The sequence below is a fragment of the Thermothelomyces thermophilus genome, chromosome 6 (genome assembly GCF_000226095.1).
Source record: "Thermothelomyces thermophilus ATCC 42464 chromosome 6, complete sequence".
NCBI lineage: Eukaryota > Fungi > Ascomycota > Sordariomycetes > Sordariales > Chaetomiaceae > Thermothelomyces > Thermothelomyces thermophilus.
Window position 1 is genome coordinate 3,036,423 of NC_016477.1, and position 17,933 is coordinate 3,054,355.

General features: G+C 59.0%; 7 protein-coding genes across 7 annotated transcripts; 2 read left to right on the forward strand and 5 right to left on the reverse strand.

Moving 5' to 3' along the window:
- Positions 1 to 97: 97 nt before the first annotated feature.
- Positions 98 to 3,167, forward strand: MYCTH_2310825 (uncharacterized protein). The gene is made up of 3 exons (XM_003666241.1): positions 98 to 853; positions 910 to 2,226; positions 2,283 to 3,167. The coding sequence occupies exons 1-3, from the start codon at positions 337 to 339 to the stop codon at positions 3,134 to 3,136; spliced, it is 2,688 nt and encodes an 895-aa protein (XP_003666289.1). The 5' UTR covers positions 98 to 336; the 3' UTR covers positions 3,137 to 3,167.
- MYCTH_2310827 (uncharacterized protein) lies at positions 3,167 to 4,518 on the reverse strand. Its single transcript, XM_003666242.1, has one exon. It carries the CDS (start codon positions 4,116 to 4,118, stop codon positions 3,198 to 3,200), a length of 921 nt encoding a protein of 306 aa, XP_003666290.1. The 5' UTR covers positions 4,119 to 4,518; the 3' UTR covers positions 3,167 to 3,197.
- Positions 4,519 to 6,325: 1,807 nt separating this feature from the next.
- Positions 6,326 to 6,933, reverse strand: MYCTH_2310829 (uncharacterized protein). Its single transcript, XM_003666243.1, has one exon. The coding sequence runs from the start codon at positions 6,856 to 6,858 to the stop codon at positions 6,352 to 6,354; it is 507 nt and encodes a 168-aa protein (XP_003666291.1). The 5' UTR covers positions 6,859 to 6,933; the 3' UTR covers positions 6,326 to 6,351.
- An 881-nt stretch (positions 6,934 to 7,814) lies between these two features.
- MYCTH_2310830 (glycoside hydrolase family 47 protein) lies at positions 7,815 to 9,928 on the forward strand. The gene has a single exon (XM_003666244.1). The coding sequence runs from the start codon at positions 7,968 to 7,970 to the stop codon at positions 9,771 to 9,773; it is 1,806 nt and encodes a 601-aa protein (XP_003666292.1). The 5' UTR covers positions 7,815 to 7,967; the 3' UTR covers positions 9,774 to 9,928.
- On the reverse strand, positions 9,929 to 11,325 carry MYCTH_2310831 (uncharacterized protein). The gene is made up of 2 exons (XM_003666245.1): positions 11,054 to 11,325; positions 9,929 to 10,882 (listed from the first exon to the last, which is right to left on the reverse strand). Exons 1-2 carry the CDS (start codon positions 11,165 to 11,167, stop codon positions 10,085 to 10,087), a joined length of 912 nt encoding a protein of 303 aa, XP_003666293.1. The 5' UTR covers positions 11,168 to 11,325; the 3' UTR covers positions 9,929 to 10,084.
- A 2,283-nt stretch (positions 11,326 to 13,608) lies between these two features.
- Positions 13,609 to 15,094, reverse strand: MYCTH_2310832 (uncharacterized protein). The gene has a single exon (XM_003666246.1). The coding sequence runs from the start codon at positions 14,786 to 14,788 to the stop codon at positions 13,853 to 13,855; it is 936 nt and encodes a 311-aa protein (XP_003666294.1). The 5' UTR covers positions 14,789 to 15,094; the 3' UTR covers positions 13,609 to 13,852.
- A 170-nt stretch (positions 15,095 to 15,264) lies between these two features.
- MYCTH_2310833 (uncharacterized protein) lies at positions 15,265 to 17,870 on the reverse strand. Its single transcript, XM_003666247.1, has one exon. The coding sequence runs from the start codon at positions 17,806 to 17,808 to the stop codon at positions 15,661 to 15,663; it is 2,148 nt and encodes a 715-aa protein (XP_003666295.1). The 5' UTR covers positions 17,809 to 17,870; the 3' UTR covers positions 15,265 to 15,660.
- Positions 17,871 to 17,933: the final 63 nt, after the last annotated feature.

Sequence of the window (17,933 nt, forward strand, 5' to 3'; positions counted from 1 at the left end):
TCGTGACTGCGCGCGGGCGTTTGACGCGTTTTCGATCTCATTGGCGATCACCCAGTCGCGTGGATCGCGCGCCCTTCCACTCATTACCGTTCCTGCCCTTCTGCAAACCCAGCATCTATCCGGTTAAACTTGTCCATTGTGCCGCAGAATCCTGCATCGGTCATCGTATTGTTTCCATGCAGTCTCTGTAGCATCTGATGTTTTCGTGCCTTACTGCATTCCGATTGTGACCGGTTTTGCTTCTTTTCTTCTGAATTCTTCCTCATCACGCTCGTTCGCCATCCTCAGTCGTCGTATTCAACAACCACCCGTTGATCCCTCCTCATTCTCCCGACAATGCCGTATATTTCCTCCCCCGATGGCGGGTCAGTGAGCCCGATCTCGCAGCTTCCGACCAGTGCACCCTCTTCTCCGCCTCCGCAGTCCCCTACGCGCCCAGCCAAGGACGCGTCCAAGATGAGCTACACCAAGATGAGGGAGGAGCAGGTGCTCGCCGCCGAAGAGGAGAAGGCGCGCAAAGAAAACCTCAAAGCCGAGGAGAGGCGCAGGAAGAAATGGAAGAAGCGGGTGCTCAGCAAGGAGGAGCGCGAAGCCAAGGCCAAAGATCTAGACCGCCTCCTCGCCCAGAGCGCGGCATTCAGCAGCATTCTGACCAACAAGACGAAGGTCCTGGGTCGCGTCGGCACCAGTCTGGATGGCAAGGCGCTTGGCGAGCATGACCTGACCATGGCGAAGCAGCCCAAGTGCCTCGTCGGCGGCACTATGCGGGACTACCAGCTCGAGGGCCTTACATGGATGTACGAGATTTGCATCCAGGGCATGAGCGGGATTCTGGCCGACGAAATGGGATTGGGTATGTTGAGTTGTTGTCGCCTTCTTTTTCGCCTTCCACAAGCTAACTTGACCCAGGTAAAACCGTGCAGACGATTTCTCTGATTGCGCTACTTCGAGAACAGGAGAACTACCTCGGCCCCCATCTCATCGTCGCCCCGTTGAGCACCCTATCCAATTGGCTAGACGAATTCCACCAATGGGTTCCCTCGATACCAGTCGTCATGTACCACGGGACACCCCAGCAGCGCAATGAGATCTTCAAGACCAAGATCATGCGTCACATCCACGGTGGAAGGCCGACGGAGAAGTTTCCCGTTGTTTGCACCAGCTACGAGATGGTCCTCAAGGACCGCGCCGCCCTTTCCAAGATCAACTGGGAGTTCATCATCATCGACGAGGGACACCGCATGAAGAACTTTGACTCAAAGCTGTTCCGCGAACTCAAGTCCTTCACGTCGGCCACCCGTCTCCTCATCACGGGCACTCCCCTACAGAACAATCTCAAGGAGCTGTGGTCGCTGCTCAACTTTCTGCTCCCCAAGATCTTCCGCGATTGGGAGGCGTTCGAGAGCTGGTTCGACTTCAGCGACTTGGAGGACGAAGAGGGCACTGAAGAGTTCATCGCTGACAAGACCAAGCAAGAGCTCGTCAAGAAGATGCATATTGTGCTACAACCCCTGCTGCTGCGCAGGGTAAAGGCCGATGTCGCCAAGTACCTGCCCAAGAAGCGTGAGTACGTCTTGTACGCACCTATGACCAAGGAGCAGACGGACCTATACAATGTCATCAACGATAAGAACATTGATACGCGAGCGTACTTGGAACACAAGGTTGTCGAGCGTCTGACGGCGGCCACGAACAGCAAGGCATCGTCGCCGACCCTCAGCCCTCGCTCCACGAGATCGAGCAGCGTCAAGCGGGAACCAGAGGCAGAGAGCGAATCGGTGACAACGAGGAGTAAACCGGCCGCCGCGAAGCCGAAGGACGTCATCCCGCCAGCCAAGAATGCGTTCAGCCTCATGATGGGCAAAGCACGCCCTCAAGGCCGGCCGCCGAAAGCCTCTCCTCCAAATCAGCAAGCACCTGCGGAGCCATCTCCGAAACAGACAAGGAGAGCGGCCAAGAGAAAGAGCCCGCCTGAAGCCGAGTCTCCAGCGCCAAAGAGCGCCAAGTCGAGCAGGCAGTCCACCCCGCAAAGCACCCGAGGCCGCTCACGGAAGACCAGGCAGTCGTACAAGGAGGATGACTCGGACGACGACCTGCTAGATGACGACGAATTTGAGGCGAAACTTGCTAAGAAGTTGGCCGACGAAGACGCCGAGGCGGCCGAGGTGGCCGAGGAGGTTCTCGACGAAGAGGAATTTGAGCGAGCGCACACTCTTGAAATCGCGAGTATGTTTTTTTCACATCATTCCCGATTGGGGTACGCTCATGCTGATGGCTCGCAGAACGAGAAATTGCAAACAAGAAGCTGGGAAACCCACTCCTCCAGCTCCGGCTGGTCTGCAACAGTCCGCATAACTTCTACAACCCTTGGGCGAGTGATAGCGGGGTGCCAATTGACGAGAGCATTGTTACAGCGTCCGGCAAGATGCTCCTCCTCGACCGCCTCCTTCCCGCCCTTTTCGAGCGCGGCCACAAGGTTCTCATCTTTTCGCAGTTCAAGACTCAGCTTGACATTCTCGAAGACTACTGCGCCGAGCTCCGCAAGTGGCGCGTCTGCCGCATCGACGGCGGAGTCGCGCAAGAGGACCGGCGAGCCCAGATCCGCGAGTTCAACACGGACCCGGACATTAAGATCTTCCTGCTGTCCACCCGCGCGGGTGGGCAGGGCATCAATCTCGCCAGCGCCGACACCGTCATACTCTTTGATAGCGACTGGAACCCGCAGCAGGACCTGCAGGCGCAGGACAGGGCGCACCGGATCGGCCAGACGCGGCCCGTCATTGTGTACCGGCTCGCCACGAAGGGGACGGTGGAGGAGGAGCTGTTGATGAGCGCGGACGCCAAGCGCAGGCTGGAGAAGCTCGTCATCAAGAAGGGCGGGTTCAGGACGATGGGGCAGAAGATCGATATGCGGGAGGACCTAGACCGAGAGACGCTCAAGGCGCTGTTGCTCAAGGACGGGCAGGTGTACAACCTCTCCGGGGGCGAACAGGTGTTGAGCGATGAAGACTTGAAGGTGCTGTGTGACAGAAGCGACGAGGCCTACGAGAGGGCTGCCGTGGGACAAGGGAACGCGGCCGGGTACACGGTGATTGAGACGGGGGCGCACGGGATCCGGACGGCCGGGGCCGCATAATGGGGGCTTACGTGGATGACCCGCTCACTCAGTCCGATTCCACGCCGCTGCTCATGGAATCTCACACAAAATCGAACTCGATACTCTTAGCCATGTCCCTCACCACATCCCCAGACAGATACACCAACTCGGCGCAGGTCAGCAGGAACCAATGGGCCGCCTCTACCCAGAGCACGTCATAGTCGAGATTTGACAGCCACTCCCAGAGGCCCCAACAGGCGAGCCCGGCAAAGATCACCGCCCAACGCCTCCTCACGAAGCCGGCCCACTGCACCACCAGCTCCCTCGCTGTCTGGAGAACCAACCAAACAGCGAACAGCAGCACGTCCCCGGCCACCCGCACGGCCGTGACGGCCCAGGTGACCCCGAGGCAAGTGAGCAGCAGGTGGCCGTACAGCTCGGCGGCGGCGCGCAGCAGGGGCACGGCCCAGCCGACGACGGCGCGCGCAGCCGCGGCAGGGACCAGGCCGGCCGACGAGGCGAGCAGGAGGCCAGCGAAGGCCCACCCGGCCCAGCACAGCGCCTCCCGGTTGCGGCGCACTTCCCAGCGCAGCGCGTGCAGCGCCGCCCGGAAGGGCGACGACGGCGGCAGGCCGTGCCGCAGCGGCCGCAGCGCCTCGGGCACCAGCCAGGACGGTAACAAGCCCGCCAGGCGAAGGTGCGGGTGCGGGTCCCGGGCCCCCCCGGCAGCGGCGGCGGCGGCGCGCACCAGCGGCCGGGCCAGTCCGTGCAGCAGTAGCAGGGCCAGGTCCGGGCGGCGCAGGACGGCGGCTGCGACGGAGCCCAGGAGGGCCAGCTGCAGGTTGGTGCGGGCGGCACCGGCGGCGGCGGCGGCGGCGGCGGTGGTGGTGGCGCCCTGGTTCTGGGGAGGGTTCGAGTTGTTGTTGCCTCCGTTGTGGTGATGTCGGTGTGCGCTGGCGTAGTACTGGTGGTATCGATGGTGGTGGTGACGGTGGTAATGGTCGAGGTAGTCCGAGTGCATGTTATCGTCGACAAGACGTTTGTTTGTTTTGTTGGACCCTGCTTTGGCTTGCCTAAGGTATTGCTGTCTTGGTCTGGCAGGGGTGTTGTGTGTGTGTGTGTGTGTGTGTGTGTGTGTGTGTGTTTGCGTTTGTGTTTAGAAGTTTGCTAGCCTCGGGTGGATTTGGGGATCTCCGATTGAGGGAGTTGGACCTCCCTTGAGTGTCGTTTTGCGGTAATTGACTGGCTTTTGTCTCTTTCAGGCGTCTGGGTGGGAGAGAGAACGAATGGAATATTTTGCGCATAATCATATCAAGTCTTGATCTTGGTCGAGTTCTCTGGACAGTTAATAGGACCACAAGAATATAAGGCACCATTGCAGGACAAAGCAATTCAGCGAAGCATTAATTAGGCTCTCTTTGTCTTGGCTTTGTTAATACCAAAGGCGAATCAATGCTTGGGTGACGAACATCGGAGTTCTCGGCTTTCGTACATTATGGCTTGTTCATGGTTGGTATGAAAGGCCATTGTGGTCGAAGGCGAGCAGACCAAGGCCGCCGTGCTCCGAATTGATAATTATCCGAACGGGTCAACACAGAACACCAACACGACAGTTGGGGGAGCGGCCGCTATCCGAGAAGTGTGCAAGCAATCTGTTCGCTCCAACTAATAATTATGATATCGACCATGGAATTCACTCTGTGTTTGAGATCACGTTCAGGATTAGATCAAACCATAGGTAATAAAGCGCTCGCAGAACCGACCATTATCAATCAATAGATCTAAGCCTGGAATGCAAATCAACCCACCTCAGATTTATGGATTCATCCCGATGCTCGGTTCCTTGGCTGGGTATTAGCCCAGGAAGAAGATGGCACGCACGGATGGCGGCTGAAGAATTGTTAATTAGTACCCCAACAAACACCTTCCGTTTCTGTCTCAAGGGCTTGTCTTGTGTTTCTTAGTCTCATAGCCTGCCTTGTCTTCTCCGAGGAACCGAAGGACTGCGAGTGGGGAGGAATGCCCTCCCGCCGTGGGGGCCCCCACACCAACCCGAGACTGTAGCAGCAAGACAGCCGAGGAGAAGAAGCAGGGACTACAGTAGACTTCCTTCTCACAGTCAAGACAAGCCGGTCTTCTTTTGCCGTGACGGGGTGACGGGCAAGGGGGTGTGGTGGCATGAAGGGAACCCCGAAGGAAGAGAGACCTGCTGTGTTGTGTTATGTTCACGAGGGTTGGTGAGTTGAACTCATAAATCAAGGCCGCCGTGGGCGAGAGTGTATCGCAGTTACACTACTGTAATTAGTGTGGTGGACCGGGCCCCACTAGGGTTCCCGGCCCCACCAGGGTTGCAGCCACCCACATCTTCCCTGCAGGGTGGCCCTGGTCAGCCTCTTCCTTCTTCCTCCCTCACCGAACTCCATAATCAGATCATACGAAGATCGCTGATTTCCTCATCCATCCATCTACCACAATTAGCAAAATAAAATGGCAAACGATGAGTGCCCAGAGAAGACCTCGCCTCCTTCTCCTAAACGGCCGTCGCTCGATATGATGATGGTGGTGACCAGGTTCCGGGTTGGCCCCTCGGTTTCCTTTGTTGACAAATAATTAAAGACTTCGAAGCTCCTCATCGGTGGTGGTCCGCGGGCAGTTCCAGCGGTCGGTCCGAAGAGAGCTCCGTGACGTGTGGCGGCTGCGACGGCAGCTGCGCCATCTCGTAAGGGCCGTAAGGATGCTGCTGCGTCTGTGGCGGGTAAGGAGAGAGTGTGTGCGCCTCGCCGGCGGCGTCGTAATAGGACGGCGTGCCGCCGTAGGACAGCTTCTGGTCCGGCGGTGGCTGGTAACCTCCTCCCGACGGCGGCGACATTCCGGTGCCGTTGACGTTTAGGTCGTCGACCGCATATGCACGCCCTTCCCGTTTCTTTGCGAGCCGCCAGCCGCCCGCGCCGGCGAGGACCACGGCGGCGACCCCCCCGATGGTGCCGCCGACGATCGCCCCTACATTGGAGGAGGAGGACGAGGACGAGGAGGAGGACGTATCCTCTTCGTTTGGTACGGTTTGCGTTTCCGTGGCTCTGGTCGGCCCGGGCGGGGTTGTCGTCGAGCTGTCCTGGGATGATGTGGAAGACGCGGCGGTGGAGGAGGAGGAGGAAGACGAGGAGGAGGAGGTAGTGGAAGCGGCGACGCCTATAGTCGTGAGGGCGGATGGCGTTCCTGGAAATTGTTAGACATGGACGAGGAGTCGGCGCCCGTCACTCGGATTCGGCACAAGACAACACAAGACAGCACAACACAACAGTACACACACACACACTCACACACACACACATACCCGGAAAATACAAGACGTTGATCCCCTCCTCGCAGCTAGACTCCTGCCCGTCTATGCAGACGTACAGGTCGTTGGACGTGTTTTCGCACTTGGCGATGCCCGTGCCGCCGTCCAGGTAGTCGTATTCCTCGTTGATACAGAAGAGCGGGCAGTTGGAGCTCCGCCATGTCTTGTCGGTGCAGGATCCCCGAACGAACTCGCTCGCACCCGGCTTCTTCAGCTCCTCGCCCGTGGCCTGGCATATGCCGTTGCTGAGGCAGGCGTATCCTTGCCCGCAGCAGGTTGCGTGTGGTGTGTCGTCCCGGCAGGGCGTGTCGTTGGGAGCCAGGAGGCCGCTCGGGTAGTAACACGCGGCTCGGGTCCCCGGCAAGAGACGGCACACCGCAAGAAAGAGCACGAGGACCCGAGCGTTCACGGCAGAGGCCATGCTTCGAGCCGGTGCGACGCGTCTTGACGTGCGGCCCCGACAGCACGGTTCAGGAGAGCAGACGAAAAATGGAAAAAAAGAAGAAAGAAAGAAAAAAAGAAAGAATAAAAGAAAAGAGAAACAAAGGTTCCGGGTTTTTAAGACTGCAACCCTGTCGGGGAGGCAATGGCGTTTAGGTTTAGGCGTACACTATGTACTGTAGCTATACATCCATGTAATATGGACATATTTAATCCGTACACTACCCGCCCTGTACATACATAGCTCCATGTACGGTAGTAGTGTATGTATGCAGTCAGCCGCGCTAAGCCGAATTTCCCATGCCCTTGCGACGCTGTCTGGACCTGACGAGCCACTGGCGGGCCTGAACAGCGTCACAAACTCGGTCCCCCAATCCTCCAAACTCGTCTGGAGGGTAGTACGGACCGTCCTCCGGAATTAACGAGCAATAAGTCTATATTCGTCAATCTCCTTGGTCACAGTACGTAGCCACGAGGAAACGTCCTTGGCTTCGTCTATTCCGGGAGAAACGACGATGAAATATAGAAGGAAAGAAAAAGTAGGACCTCGACAGCTCAAAATCAATACCTGCCTGAAGAGCAGAATCCCGCAGGACACTAGGGAACTTTCGGGAGTGCCAGCTCGCTCAGGATCAAACAGGGGGGAGCCGCGCAGTTCCCGTCTTGTAAGCCGAACGGAAGGGGGGGGGGGGGGGGACCCTGCGTTGCCAAGACAAACGCTCAGTCAGCCCCAGCCCCTGAGCTGAGCCAAGCAGGCCCATAAATTAGGTGTATGTAGGCAGGCGTTGGGAGGCCCAAGCCAGCCAATCTGGGGAGCTGGCTCCGGCTTCCGGCTTCTCGAGGGATCTGTAATGGTCGGGTAACTCGGCAAGGAGCAGGCTCCGGGCCGTGGCCAGGAAAGCCGCATGTATTCGTTCATACGTATGTATGTACGTCCGTACAGTATTATTGTACGGCCACTCCGGAGGGTTGCTTTCGACTCGATCGTTTTCTTTTTAGAGAGATCCCCTTCGGCGGAATCCAGCGAATGTGCGCCCGGGCGTCTGTTGCACGTCTCCGGTCAACCGATCGCCTCCATCATCCAACAGAATGCTTTCCGTCAGGAGGAGGGGCTTCTTCGCCCTGTTCCCCGCCGCCGCCATCCTGCTGCTGTTCCTGGTGACGTACTTGCGGGAGGGCGTAGTGACGGTGCCAAAGCTAAGCGGCCGCCTCGGAGGGCTACCGAGCGGAGACGAGGAGCCGACCTTTTGGGCAAGGCTCCCCGTCCACTACCCGCCCTCCCACATCCGCCCGCTGCCCACCGGCAAGCCCGTCCGGTACCCGCGGGTACAAGCAGCGACGTTCCCCGTCGAGAAGGACCCGGACGCGCGGGCCCGGCGGCGGGAGCGCCGGGCGATCGTCCGGGACGTCTTCCACAAGGCCTGGCTGTCGTACCGGGAGCTCGCCTGGGGCGCCGACGAGCTGGCTCCCCTGTCGGGCGGGACCAAGAACCCGTTTGGCGGGTGGGGCGCCACCTTGGTCGACGCGCTCGACACGCTGTGGATCATGAATCTCCGGCCCGAGTTCGACGAGGCGGTCGCCAGGGCGGCGACCATCAACTTCACCAGCACCGACCTGCCCGAGCTCAACGTGTTCGAGACCAACATCCGCTACCTCGGCGGCTTCCTGTCCGCCTACGACCTGAGCGGCGACGGCCGCCTGCTGCGCAAGGCCGTCGAGGTCGGCGACATGCTCTACAAGGCCTTCGACACCCCCAACCGCATGCCCATCGCCCGCTGGGACCTCCACGCGGCCGCCCGGGGTGCCGAGCAGGTGGCCGGGAAGGCCCTCCTCGCCGAGGTCGCCACCCTGTCCATGGAGTTCACCCGCCTGTCCATGCTGACGGGCGACCCCAAGTGGTTCGACGCCGTGCAGCGCGTCGCCGACGCCATGGCCGCCCAGCAGGACTCGACCGCCCTCCCGGGCCTCTGGCCGCTCGAGGTCGACGGCAAGACGGCCGTCTTCAACTCCGGATCCGTCTTCGCCCTCGGCGCCATGGCCGACTCGGCGTACGAGTACCTGCCCAAGATGGCGGCGCTCACGGGCGGCCGGCTGCCCGTCTACCGGCGCATGTACGAGAAGGCGGTCGACGCCGCCGTGAAGCACAACATCTTCCGCCCCCTGACGCCCGCCGACGAGGACATCCTCATCGCCGGCAACGCGCACGCCAAGGAGCACGGCATCGAGCTCGAGCCCCAGGGCCAGCATCTCGCCTGCTTCTGGGGCGGCATGATGGCGCTGGCCGCCCGCCTCTTCGGCCGCGACGAGGACATGGAACCCGCGAGGAAGCTCGTCGAGGGCTGCATCTGGACCTACAGGGCCTTCCCCCACGGCGTCATGGCCGAGGCATTCACGATGGCGCCTTGTCCTGCTGGAGCGGTGGCGGGTGACGACGAGTGCCGGTGGGACGAAGCCGCCTGGAAGCGCGAGGTCCTCCGCAGGGCCGGGAAGGACCCCGACGCCGCGGGGAGCGACGCGGAGGCCGACGCCATCATCAAGAAGGACCGGCTACCCGAGGGCTTCACCTCGATCAGCGACCGGGCCTACGTCCTGCGGCCGGAAGCCATCGAGAGCATCTTTGTACTCTACCGCGTCACGGGCCGGGAAGACCTCCCGGAGGCGGCGTGGGACATGTTTACCGCCATCGACAGGGTGACGAGCACCGAGCTGGCCAACGCGGCCGTCCGCGACGTCACCACCCCGGAGACCCCGGAGCAAAAGGACTCGATGGAGTCGTTCTGGCTGGCCGAGACCCTCAAGTACTTCTACCTCATCTTCAGCGACCCCGAGCTGATCAGCCTGGACGAGTACGTGTTCAACACGGAGGCGCACCCCTTCCTGCGGCCGCTGAAGTAGCTTCGAAATGCTCTTTTTTTTTTTTTGTTCCTCTCTTTCGCTCTCATGTGGTGCAGGCTTGGCTTGATTGATTCCCCTTGGACCTCTCCGCAGTGTAAAACCTTTCCGCAGTGCTGAAGCGTAGAAACTTTTGTTTTCTTCCACCCTTCCATTCCGGCGCACGCAACTCCATCATCTTGCATGCAAAGTTCTCGCGAACTTTCCAAACCCAAGCCCACCCAACCCAGCCATCCGCACTTCCCCGTTTCTCCCCGTTCTTCCTGTTCCGCCTTTCCTTCCGTCCCCAATCCGAATCTCGAGAATATATAATCTCAGATCCCCATCTCCTCGTCGCTCTCGCCCTCCCCCAACCCCTCGCCCATCCTCTCCTCCTCCTCCTCCTCCCGCCGGGCCGCCTCGGTGGTCGCCCCGAGCTTGCGCACCCCGTCGACGACGCCGAGGACGAACCCGCGGCTCTCGGCCAGCTCCATCGCGCCCACGCCCCGCAGGCTCATCAGCCCGCCCCCGAACCCTTCCAGCCGCGCGGCGCTGCTCCGCATCTTGGCCGCCCGCACCTCCACCAGGTCCCGCAGCAGGCCTCTCACCTCCCCGGCCGCGGATGACGTCGACGCTGATGATGATGACGATGTTGTTGTTGCTGTTGTTGTTGTCCCACCACCACTACCACCACCACCACCACCACTGCCCCCCAGGGCTGCCGCCACGTCGTCGCCCGCGTGCGCCAGCAGCGCCTCGGCGACCTCGAGCCAGTGGTACGGTAGGTATCCGGCGGGGGCGTCGGCGGTGCAAGACGCGACGAAGGGCGCCGAGAGCGTCAAGTCGCCACCGCCACCCCTCCCCGCCTGTCGTTGTTGATGTTGTTGTTGTTGTTGGGGGCGGCGCGGCACCACCATGCCCGGGCGGGCCGGGTCGGCGCGGGCGGGCGGGGGCGGGGGCGGGGAGAAGGCGTCCGGGTCGACCTTGGTCTCGTGCAGGAGGATGGACCGGAGCGAGTCCGGGTGCAGCCAGGCCGGGGGCAGGATGTTGGCGCGGCGCTGCTTCTTGAGCAGGAGGGCCAGCCAGAGGGGCAGGTCGGCTCGGTGCGGCGGGCGGAGCGGCGGGGTTTTGCCCTGGTCCAAGTCGGAAAAGAACCAAAGGTTAGTTTACATGTCCTATTCTTCTCTTTTTTCACGACCTCTCTCTCTCTCTTCTCTTCCTCTCTGTCCCCTCTCAATTTCTCCCCCCCCTTTTTTCCCCTCCTCTCTATTCTTGTTTCGAAATCTTGTGTTCTTGAGGCTTACGCTGAGCAGGTCAATGCTGTCGAGTCGCTGGCGCGGTACGACCGTGACGAGTTCCATTTCTGCGAGGAAGGCCACTTCGGCGTGGGTCAGGCCCGGGGGCAGAGGAAGCGCCATTGTTTTCCGATTCGTGGTGCGGCAACTCGCGTGGGATGTCACCTCGTCATGTTCGTTGCTGGCTACTGGTGGTGTCTCGCATGCGCGGCGCAGGCACCCCAAAGTGTTTTATTGGCGTTAGATAATGTTCATCAATTCGCGATCGCGTCGAGAAACGCGGGGCACACAAGAAGATTACTTGGTAAGGCGTTTTCGAGTTCCCGTTCGCGTTGATGTGGGGTGCCGGCGCTAACGGCTTGGCATTGAATTACAGGGCTGAACCTGCGAATAACTACTCCGTACTTCGCACGCGACAGACTCGAACAAGCCCGGCTCAAGGCCCTAGGATTGCAGTCAACTAAGGAGACTACGAGGATAATGTCCAATGCGTAGCCAGACCATTAGAATGGTTCATTATTAGCAACAACGGTGAATGCCGAGGTATATACCTTACGCATGCATGTACCATACGGAGGTGCTGCATACTCCGTACTTTACCTTACTGTGTATATACCGTACCTGAGATTTATCCAGTATGTACAAGTAGTGGAGCCCGCAAGGACAACCTGGTAAAGTACTTCCTACTCCGGAAACTCGATGATATGAGGTCCTCTGGGTCATGACAAAAGAGGTCTATAGTGTACATTAGCGATCCTTCCAAGGTACCACCAAGGGTCGGGCTCAGATGTCACTCTTTTGCCACGCCCTAAGTACGCCTGCGCTTAGTCTGATAATTGACTCTTCTAACTTATGAAGATATTTAATATACATACTAATAAAGTATCTTCTACGCTCTCATATTACGTATTCTATATAAGATTGCTAATCAATTGAGTATAGCTGTCGTAAGGATAATAGGAATCTCCATTTGTCAAAATGCTCTTTTTGAGCAACGGTGGAGCAGTACAGTTATTTCGAGAATGATAGAGCAATAGGAGACTCCCATTGTCCTATCCTCCTAATTCTCAAAATGATGAAAAATGTCTTATACTTCGCGTATATCGCGGGGTTCGCGTACTTTTCATTCGAGTGTCTGGAAGGGGTAGAGGAGCTCGCTTGATGGGCGGGCAGCTGAAGTTGCTGCGGAATCGATGAGATGGAATCTGTGCACTTGTTAGCCTGTCCATCGGGAGGCAGTTGGACGAAGGCCAGCAGAGTCTCACGGTTTTGATTGCAACAGAGAAGGAGGGTTCTTGACTGGGAAAGGCAAAACCCCTAAACAATTCCCCCGGGGCCGACGACGCCCGGAACCAGCGCTCGATGCATATCTGCTACAGCTCGGTGGCTGCAATCAGTACAGCTCGGAAAGGCTGCAAAGGTACGACACCACAGCGGTATTCGCGCCGTGGGCGGCACTCCTGGACCAACTGTTACGGTCTGCAGAAGTAGGTGATAAAAGCGTTGATTGTTCTAAGTGCCAGAGGCACTCAGAGGTGCTGTCTAAATACATGTTGACCCCGGCTCGTCATCCCTGTTGGTGGGTCAGTCAGATCTGACCCACAGACAGTCAAATGCTGTAACAATATCTTCGAGCCCAAGACGATAGTCACGGTCGAATGAGCACTAGTCCCGGGCATCGTCAGTCTCTACCAAGCGAAATGGTTTGTGAAGAGAGGGTGGGGAGAGAAGAAGAATGCAAGCAGAACTGATAAGGAGATTTAATAGCGATTTATGATATTCAGATCCCTTCAGAGGTGCTGCGTCTAGACTCGAACGCACTAGTTCGTGCAACAACGGATCCTGTCGAATCAGGAGTTTGTGAAATGCGGCTGATTGGGTCTTTTGGGGGCATACAAGGGCGTACAGCAAGCTCTAGGTTCGGCCTGGTTCTCTGGCCATCGACATGCCAAGTTGGCAGGTGCGATTGGGTGTCTCAGCTGTTGGTGTTGGGGCCGACAATGCACGACAACAGAATGCGGGGGAATATTTTTGACTAAAACCAAGGACCTCCTCATTTTCCGATAATTCCATATCATCAACACCTACCGTTGATTCTCTTTCAAGGTTTCAAACTAGACTGGTTGTTGGCAACGATTAGAAACAAGCTCAGGACTATACTCGTTTTTCTTTCCTTTTTCACTCCTTAAACCTCGGTGACCCTTGTGAGGCTCTGACGATTGATGACTTTAATCTGGGCACCAATCCCGTATTAGCAATGCTGACCAGATTCTGCTTCAAGACATGTAATATGAGCCGCAATGAAAAGACTTTCCAATGAGTGGAAATCGACGGTGGATGCCCGGTTTAGGTTGCGTAAGTCTGCTTACAACCTCTGCATGTGGTTAATTCGTTGGAAGAGTATAGAGACGGGTAATGAATGAATTGGAAATATTATCAGAGTATACCTGCCTGCGAGTAATTAGTTGCCAGCGACAGACACGGAGTCTTGTCTAGCCCTCCTTCCCCCTTCCCCTCAGCTAAAGGTTTCGCACCTGGTTCTGCCGCCCCAACTGGGCTGGCCCCATCAATTGACGTCGTTACAAGCAGACCATTCCACGCCCACGTCTGTGTTTAGTTTGTATGGACGATAAGGAAGATACAGTCTGGCGCAAGAGACACCGAGCTGAGTGGGGAAGAGTTGTCTAGGTAGTTGCAGGTAATTAGACAATCTCACCTTGTTCGACGGTAAACACCCCGACGCAGCACATATAATTAGTCTAAACAGAGAGATACACGAAAAGAGCAGTTCAAATGTGAAAATACCGATCATAGCTTGCTATCCTTCCAAACCGGCTTCCGCTTCTCGACGAAGCTCCTGAGACCCTCCTTCATGTTCTCGCCGCCGTCGATCCTGCCATACACGCCCTTCTCCAGCACCTCGGTCCCCAGCTGGGGGCCCAGGGGCTCCCACCCGAGCCGCAGTCCCTCCCTGGAGGCGATGACGGCGTCGGGCGAGTTGTTCGCGATCTCCTCGGCGATCTTGACCGCCTCCTGGACGGCCTTACCCTCGCCGACGACGAAGTTGACGATGCCCCAGTCGCGCATCTGCTCGGCCGTGTAGCCGATCCGCCCCAGCAGCGCCATCTCGGCCGCCCGCTGCCGGCCCATGGTGCGGACCAGCCGGGGCAGCGCGCCCGCGACCGCGACGACGCCCTTGCCGACCTCGGGCAGCCCGAAGCGGGCCCGCGCGCCGTCGGCCACCACCAGGTCGCAGTTGACCACCATCTCCATCCCGCCGCCCAGGCACAGCCCGTTCACCGCCGCGATCACCGGCTTCTTGCCCGCCCGGTTCGACAGCCCGCCGAACCCCTCCCGCGTCCACAGCTCCCGGGCCCGCGCCGCCTCCCAGGCCTTGTCCACCGCCTGGCGGTCGCTCGCGGTGTTGTTCTCGTTGTTGTTGTTGTTGTTGTTGTTCTCGTCATCAGCGGTATGTCGCTGGTCCCACTCGCGCAGGTCCGCGCCCGCGCAGAACGCGCGGCCGTCCCCGCCCGTGAGGACGGCGCACCGCAGCTGCGGCTGGGCGTCGTACCAGGCCCAGAGCGCGGCCATGGCCTGGTTCTGGGCGGCGGGGATGGCGTTGAGGGCGCGCGGGCGGTCGAGAGTGACGAGCAGGACGTGTGGGGATGGGAGTGACAACTGCACGTTGGGAACTGGCGGGGGCGGTGGGAGGGAGGAGAGGGAGGATGTGGATGGGGGAGCCATTTTTTCCCCCCTTGGCTTCTGCTGATTTGAGAAAACTAGGAGAGCTTAATTATAATTATGTGAGAACGGGCCCGGGTAAAATTGGTGGTTGTGATGACGGCTGGCTGGAGTTGTCGGCAACAATTGCTGGATAATTAATTATGCAATTATATGTTTCTTTCAATGCTCAACTTCGGCGGTGGCTGGTCTTGTTGAATGAAACCGGAGGCGATTGTTGTTGCTCAGGATCGTGATGAGCGGAGGATGCTGTGCATTAATCAAGACAATTGTCTGTTAGCTATGATTAATAAGCTGGCGGTATTAAATACCCCGATACCAATGGAAGTCAACAAGTTGTGCACGTCAAGCTCTCCTCCCCGAGGATGCCTAGGTAGTTACCCAAAGGGGCAATCCACGCGGTTCCCCTCACCTGCATTGCCGCAGAGCATCGTTTGGTTGGGATTAGCTCCCAGGGAACGAAGAGGGGCCGAGGCTTTCCCGGATTCCCAATTCCGGATTCTATAGCTCAACAGACTACTTCGTACCTCACTAACCAAGGTACTGCACGGATGCCTCCTCAGACTGCGTCATACACTCCACTACTGTCTTGTTGTTAGGATTCCTGGATTCTGCGCTTCGAGCCGCCAGCAAAAGGAAGGGAATGAAATTCATTAGGGGCCGGGGAGAGACAAAGGCAAACAGAATGGTGTTCTTGGCATGGCATGGGCCCCCCTCTCTCGTTGCCCCAGCTGTGCCGCCCCAACAGCAACCTATAGTGAACGAATTCTGTGACGAATTACGCAAAAGACCAACAGATGCGCCAGTAACGCCTCCATTAAATAACAATACACGTATGAATGTGGATTTGTCCCGGCCAAGCAACTAGCCCACGCTCACGCAGGTAGCCCGCGCTTCTCGCTCTCGGTGAAGAAGATGACCATGCGCCACAGCTTCTTGACCATGTCTTCAGCGTCCTCGTCCAGGGCTTCGCTGAGCGTCTCCACCAATTCAGCCGGCTTCTGGTGCTTGCGCAGGTGCTCCTCGACAACGTCCACCAAGAATTGCTCCTGCACGCCCAGGTACTCGACCACCTTCTTCTCGACAAACGGCCGCAGCTTCTCGCGGATAACCGACTCCTCAAGATAGTCCCACTTAACGTCCCATGCCCAGAGGCCTTCCCGGTCGACTGGGATCTCGTGCGCAAGCGCGCGCACGGCGTTCTGGATGTCCTCCTCGGACATGGCCTTGGTGTCAGTGATGGGCTCAAACTTGATGGGCACCAGCTGCCGCTTGGTGGTCTGGTCTTGCTCCTCGTCGTCGAGCAGACCTTCAACCTCGGCCACGGTGCGGCGTGGGGCCGCAGTGCGCTGAGCCGCCTTCTGGGCCGCCGCACCAAAGGAGATGGTGACGCGCTGCGGTGCCGCAGGGGCTGCTGGTTGCCTCTCCATTTCCGCGGCCTGCCGCTCCAGGAAGGAATCGGCCATGTCTCTGGCATGTTCCATCTCGGCCTCCGCCCTGCGCCGCTCCTCCTCCTCGGCGCGCCGGTCCATCTCGTCCCGGGCCGCCTCTGCTGCTCGGAAAGCAGTCCGTTCCCTGATCCACTGGCCGTGATCGCGGTAGTAGAGATGACTCTTGCGCGATGCCTCACGGTCGTCATCCCAATTCTTGTCCCTCTCGAGCTGCTCCTCCCTCCTGCGGGCGAAACCTTCTGTTTCTGACCGCTCGCGTTCCCGTTCTCTGTCGAGCGCGGCTGCGCGCTGCCGTTCACGGTTGACCCACTTCCGCTCGGCCTCTAGGTAGAGCTTCTCGTCCTCCGCCCGCTGTTTTGCCAGCTCCCTATTGTAAAGCTCCTCGTCATCTGCATCCGTGTCATCGTCGTCCGGAAACCGTTGCCCGTTGGTCGTGCCGCCGTTGACAAACTCCACGCCACGGCTCTGTCCCTTGGGACCCGCCGGGGCATTCGGAGCGCCGCGGGGCGCTAGCGGAACCATGTTGGAATTGCTCGGCGGCGGGGAGTCTAGACGCGACTTGCGGGGCGCGCCATTGCGTTGACGTTCCATCTCTTCGAACTCTTCCTCCTTCCGGAGACGCTCCAAATCTCGCTTGTTGCTCCTTTCTCGGAAAGCTGCAATCTCGGCGGCCACGGTCGCCCGCATCTCGGCCGGAATGTCTGCCAGCTCGTCTTCGGGAGCCAAGGGAATGTTAATCACCTCGACGTTCTCTCCTAGGCCATTCGAACCGTTAGCCATGGCGGTGTCGCCCTCGGCATCCCGGCCGCTAGTGACGCGCGGGTAGAACAAGTCGCGAACGAACTGCTTCAGCGCAGTTCCCGCCTCGTTGATCCGTGCCTCGAGCGCGGAGTCGTCGGATGGCCTCGTTTCCTTCCAGGACTCTAAATACTTGACGGTGCTCGGATCCACCTCGACCTTGAGCTTTTCCTTGTCAATGCCTTCGAACTTGTCGTCGTCGTCGGCCGGCGGGTTCTCGGTCGGGGATTGCTTCTTCACGGGCACCTCGATGTCTTTGAGTAACTCGACTGCAGCGGCTAGCGATTCGGGGTCTTCGTACTGTGCGAACCCAAACAGGGCCCCCTTGTGCTCCGACAGATGCGACTGTCCTGAATCCCACCGCCGCAGCCTGCCGACCGTGCTGAGCAGCTGCTGGATGCCCGCCTCGCCGCCAACACCCTCCGGGATCTTGTGGACAAAGATTGTTCGGAGCCGCTCCTCCGCGGTGGGCGGAATCAACGACTGCATGCTCTCCCTCGTTTGGCCGCGCGACTGATCCGCACGGTCGGCTCCAAGACCGGGCCTGCCGGATGTCGGGGTGTGCGAGTCCTTGCGGTCGCTACTGATTGACGAACCGGTTTTCGCCGGCGGCATGCTGGCGCCCAAGCGGATCACCGGGGCGTTGAAGTTGATGTTGGGTAGGTTCGGTGGCGGTTGGAAGGACGCAGGAAGGCCGCTTGGTCGATTAGCTTGTGTGGCACTATTGGGCGGCTGGACACCAGGAGGCGGTGCCATTCCAGGGGCAGAGGACATGCCTGGAGGAGGACCTGGACGAGAGAGAGCTGGTAAGCAAACGAGCAAAGAGCCGCACAGCGTTTCGTGACTTCACATACCTAAGCCCGGTGGCGGTGCCATCCCCGGCGGATGCGACGCCCCAG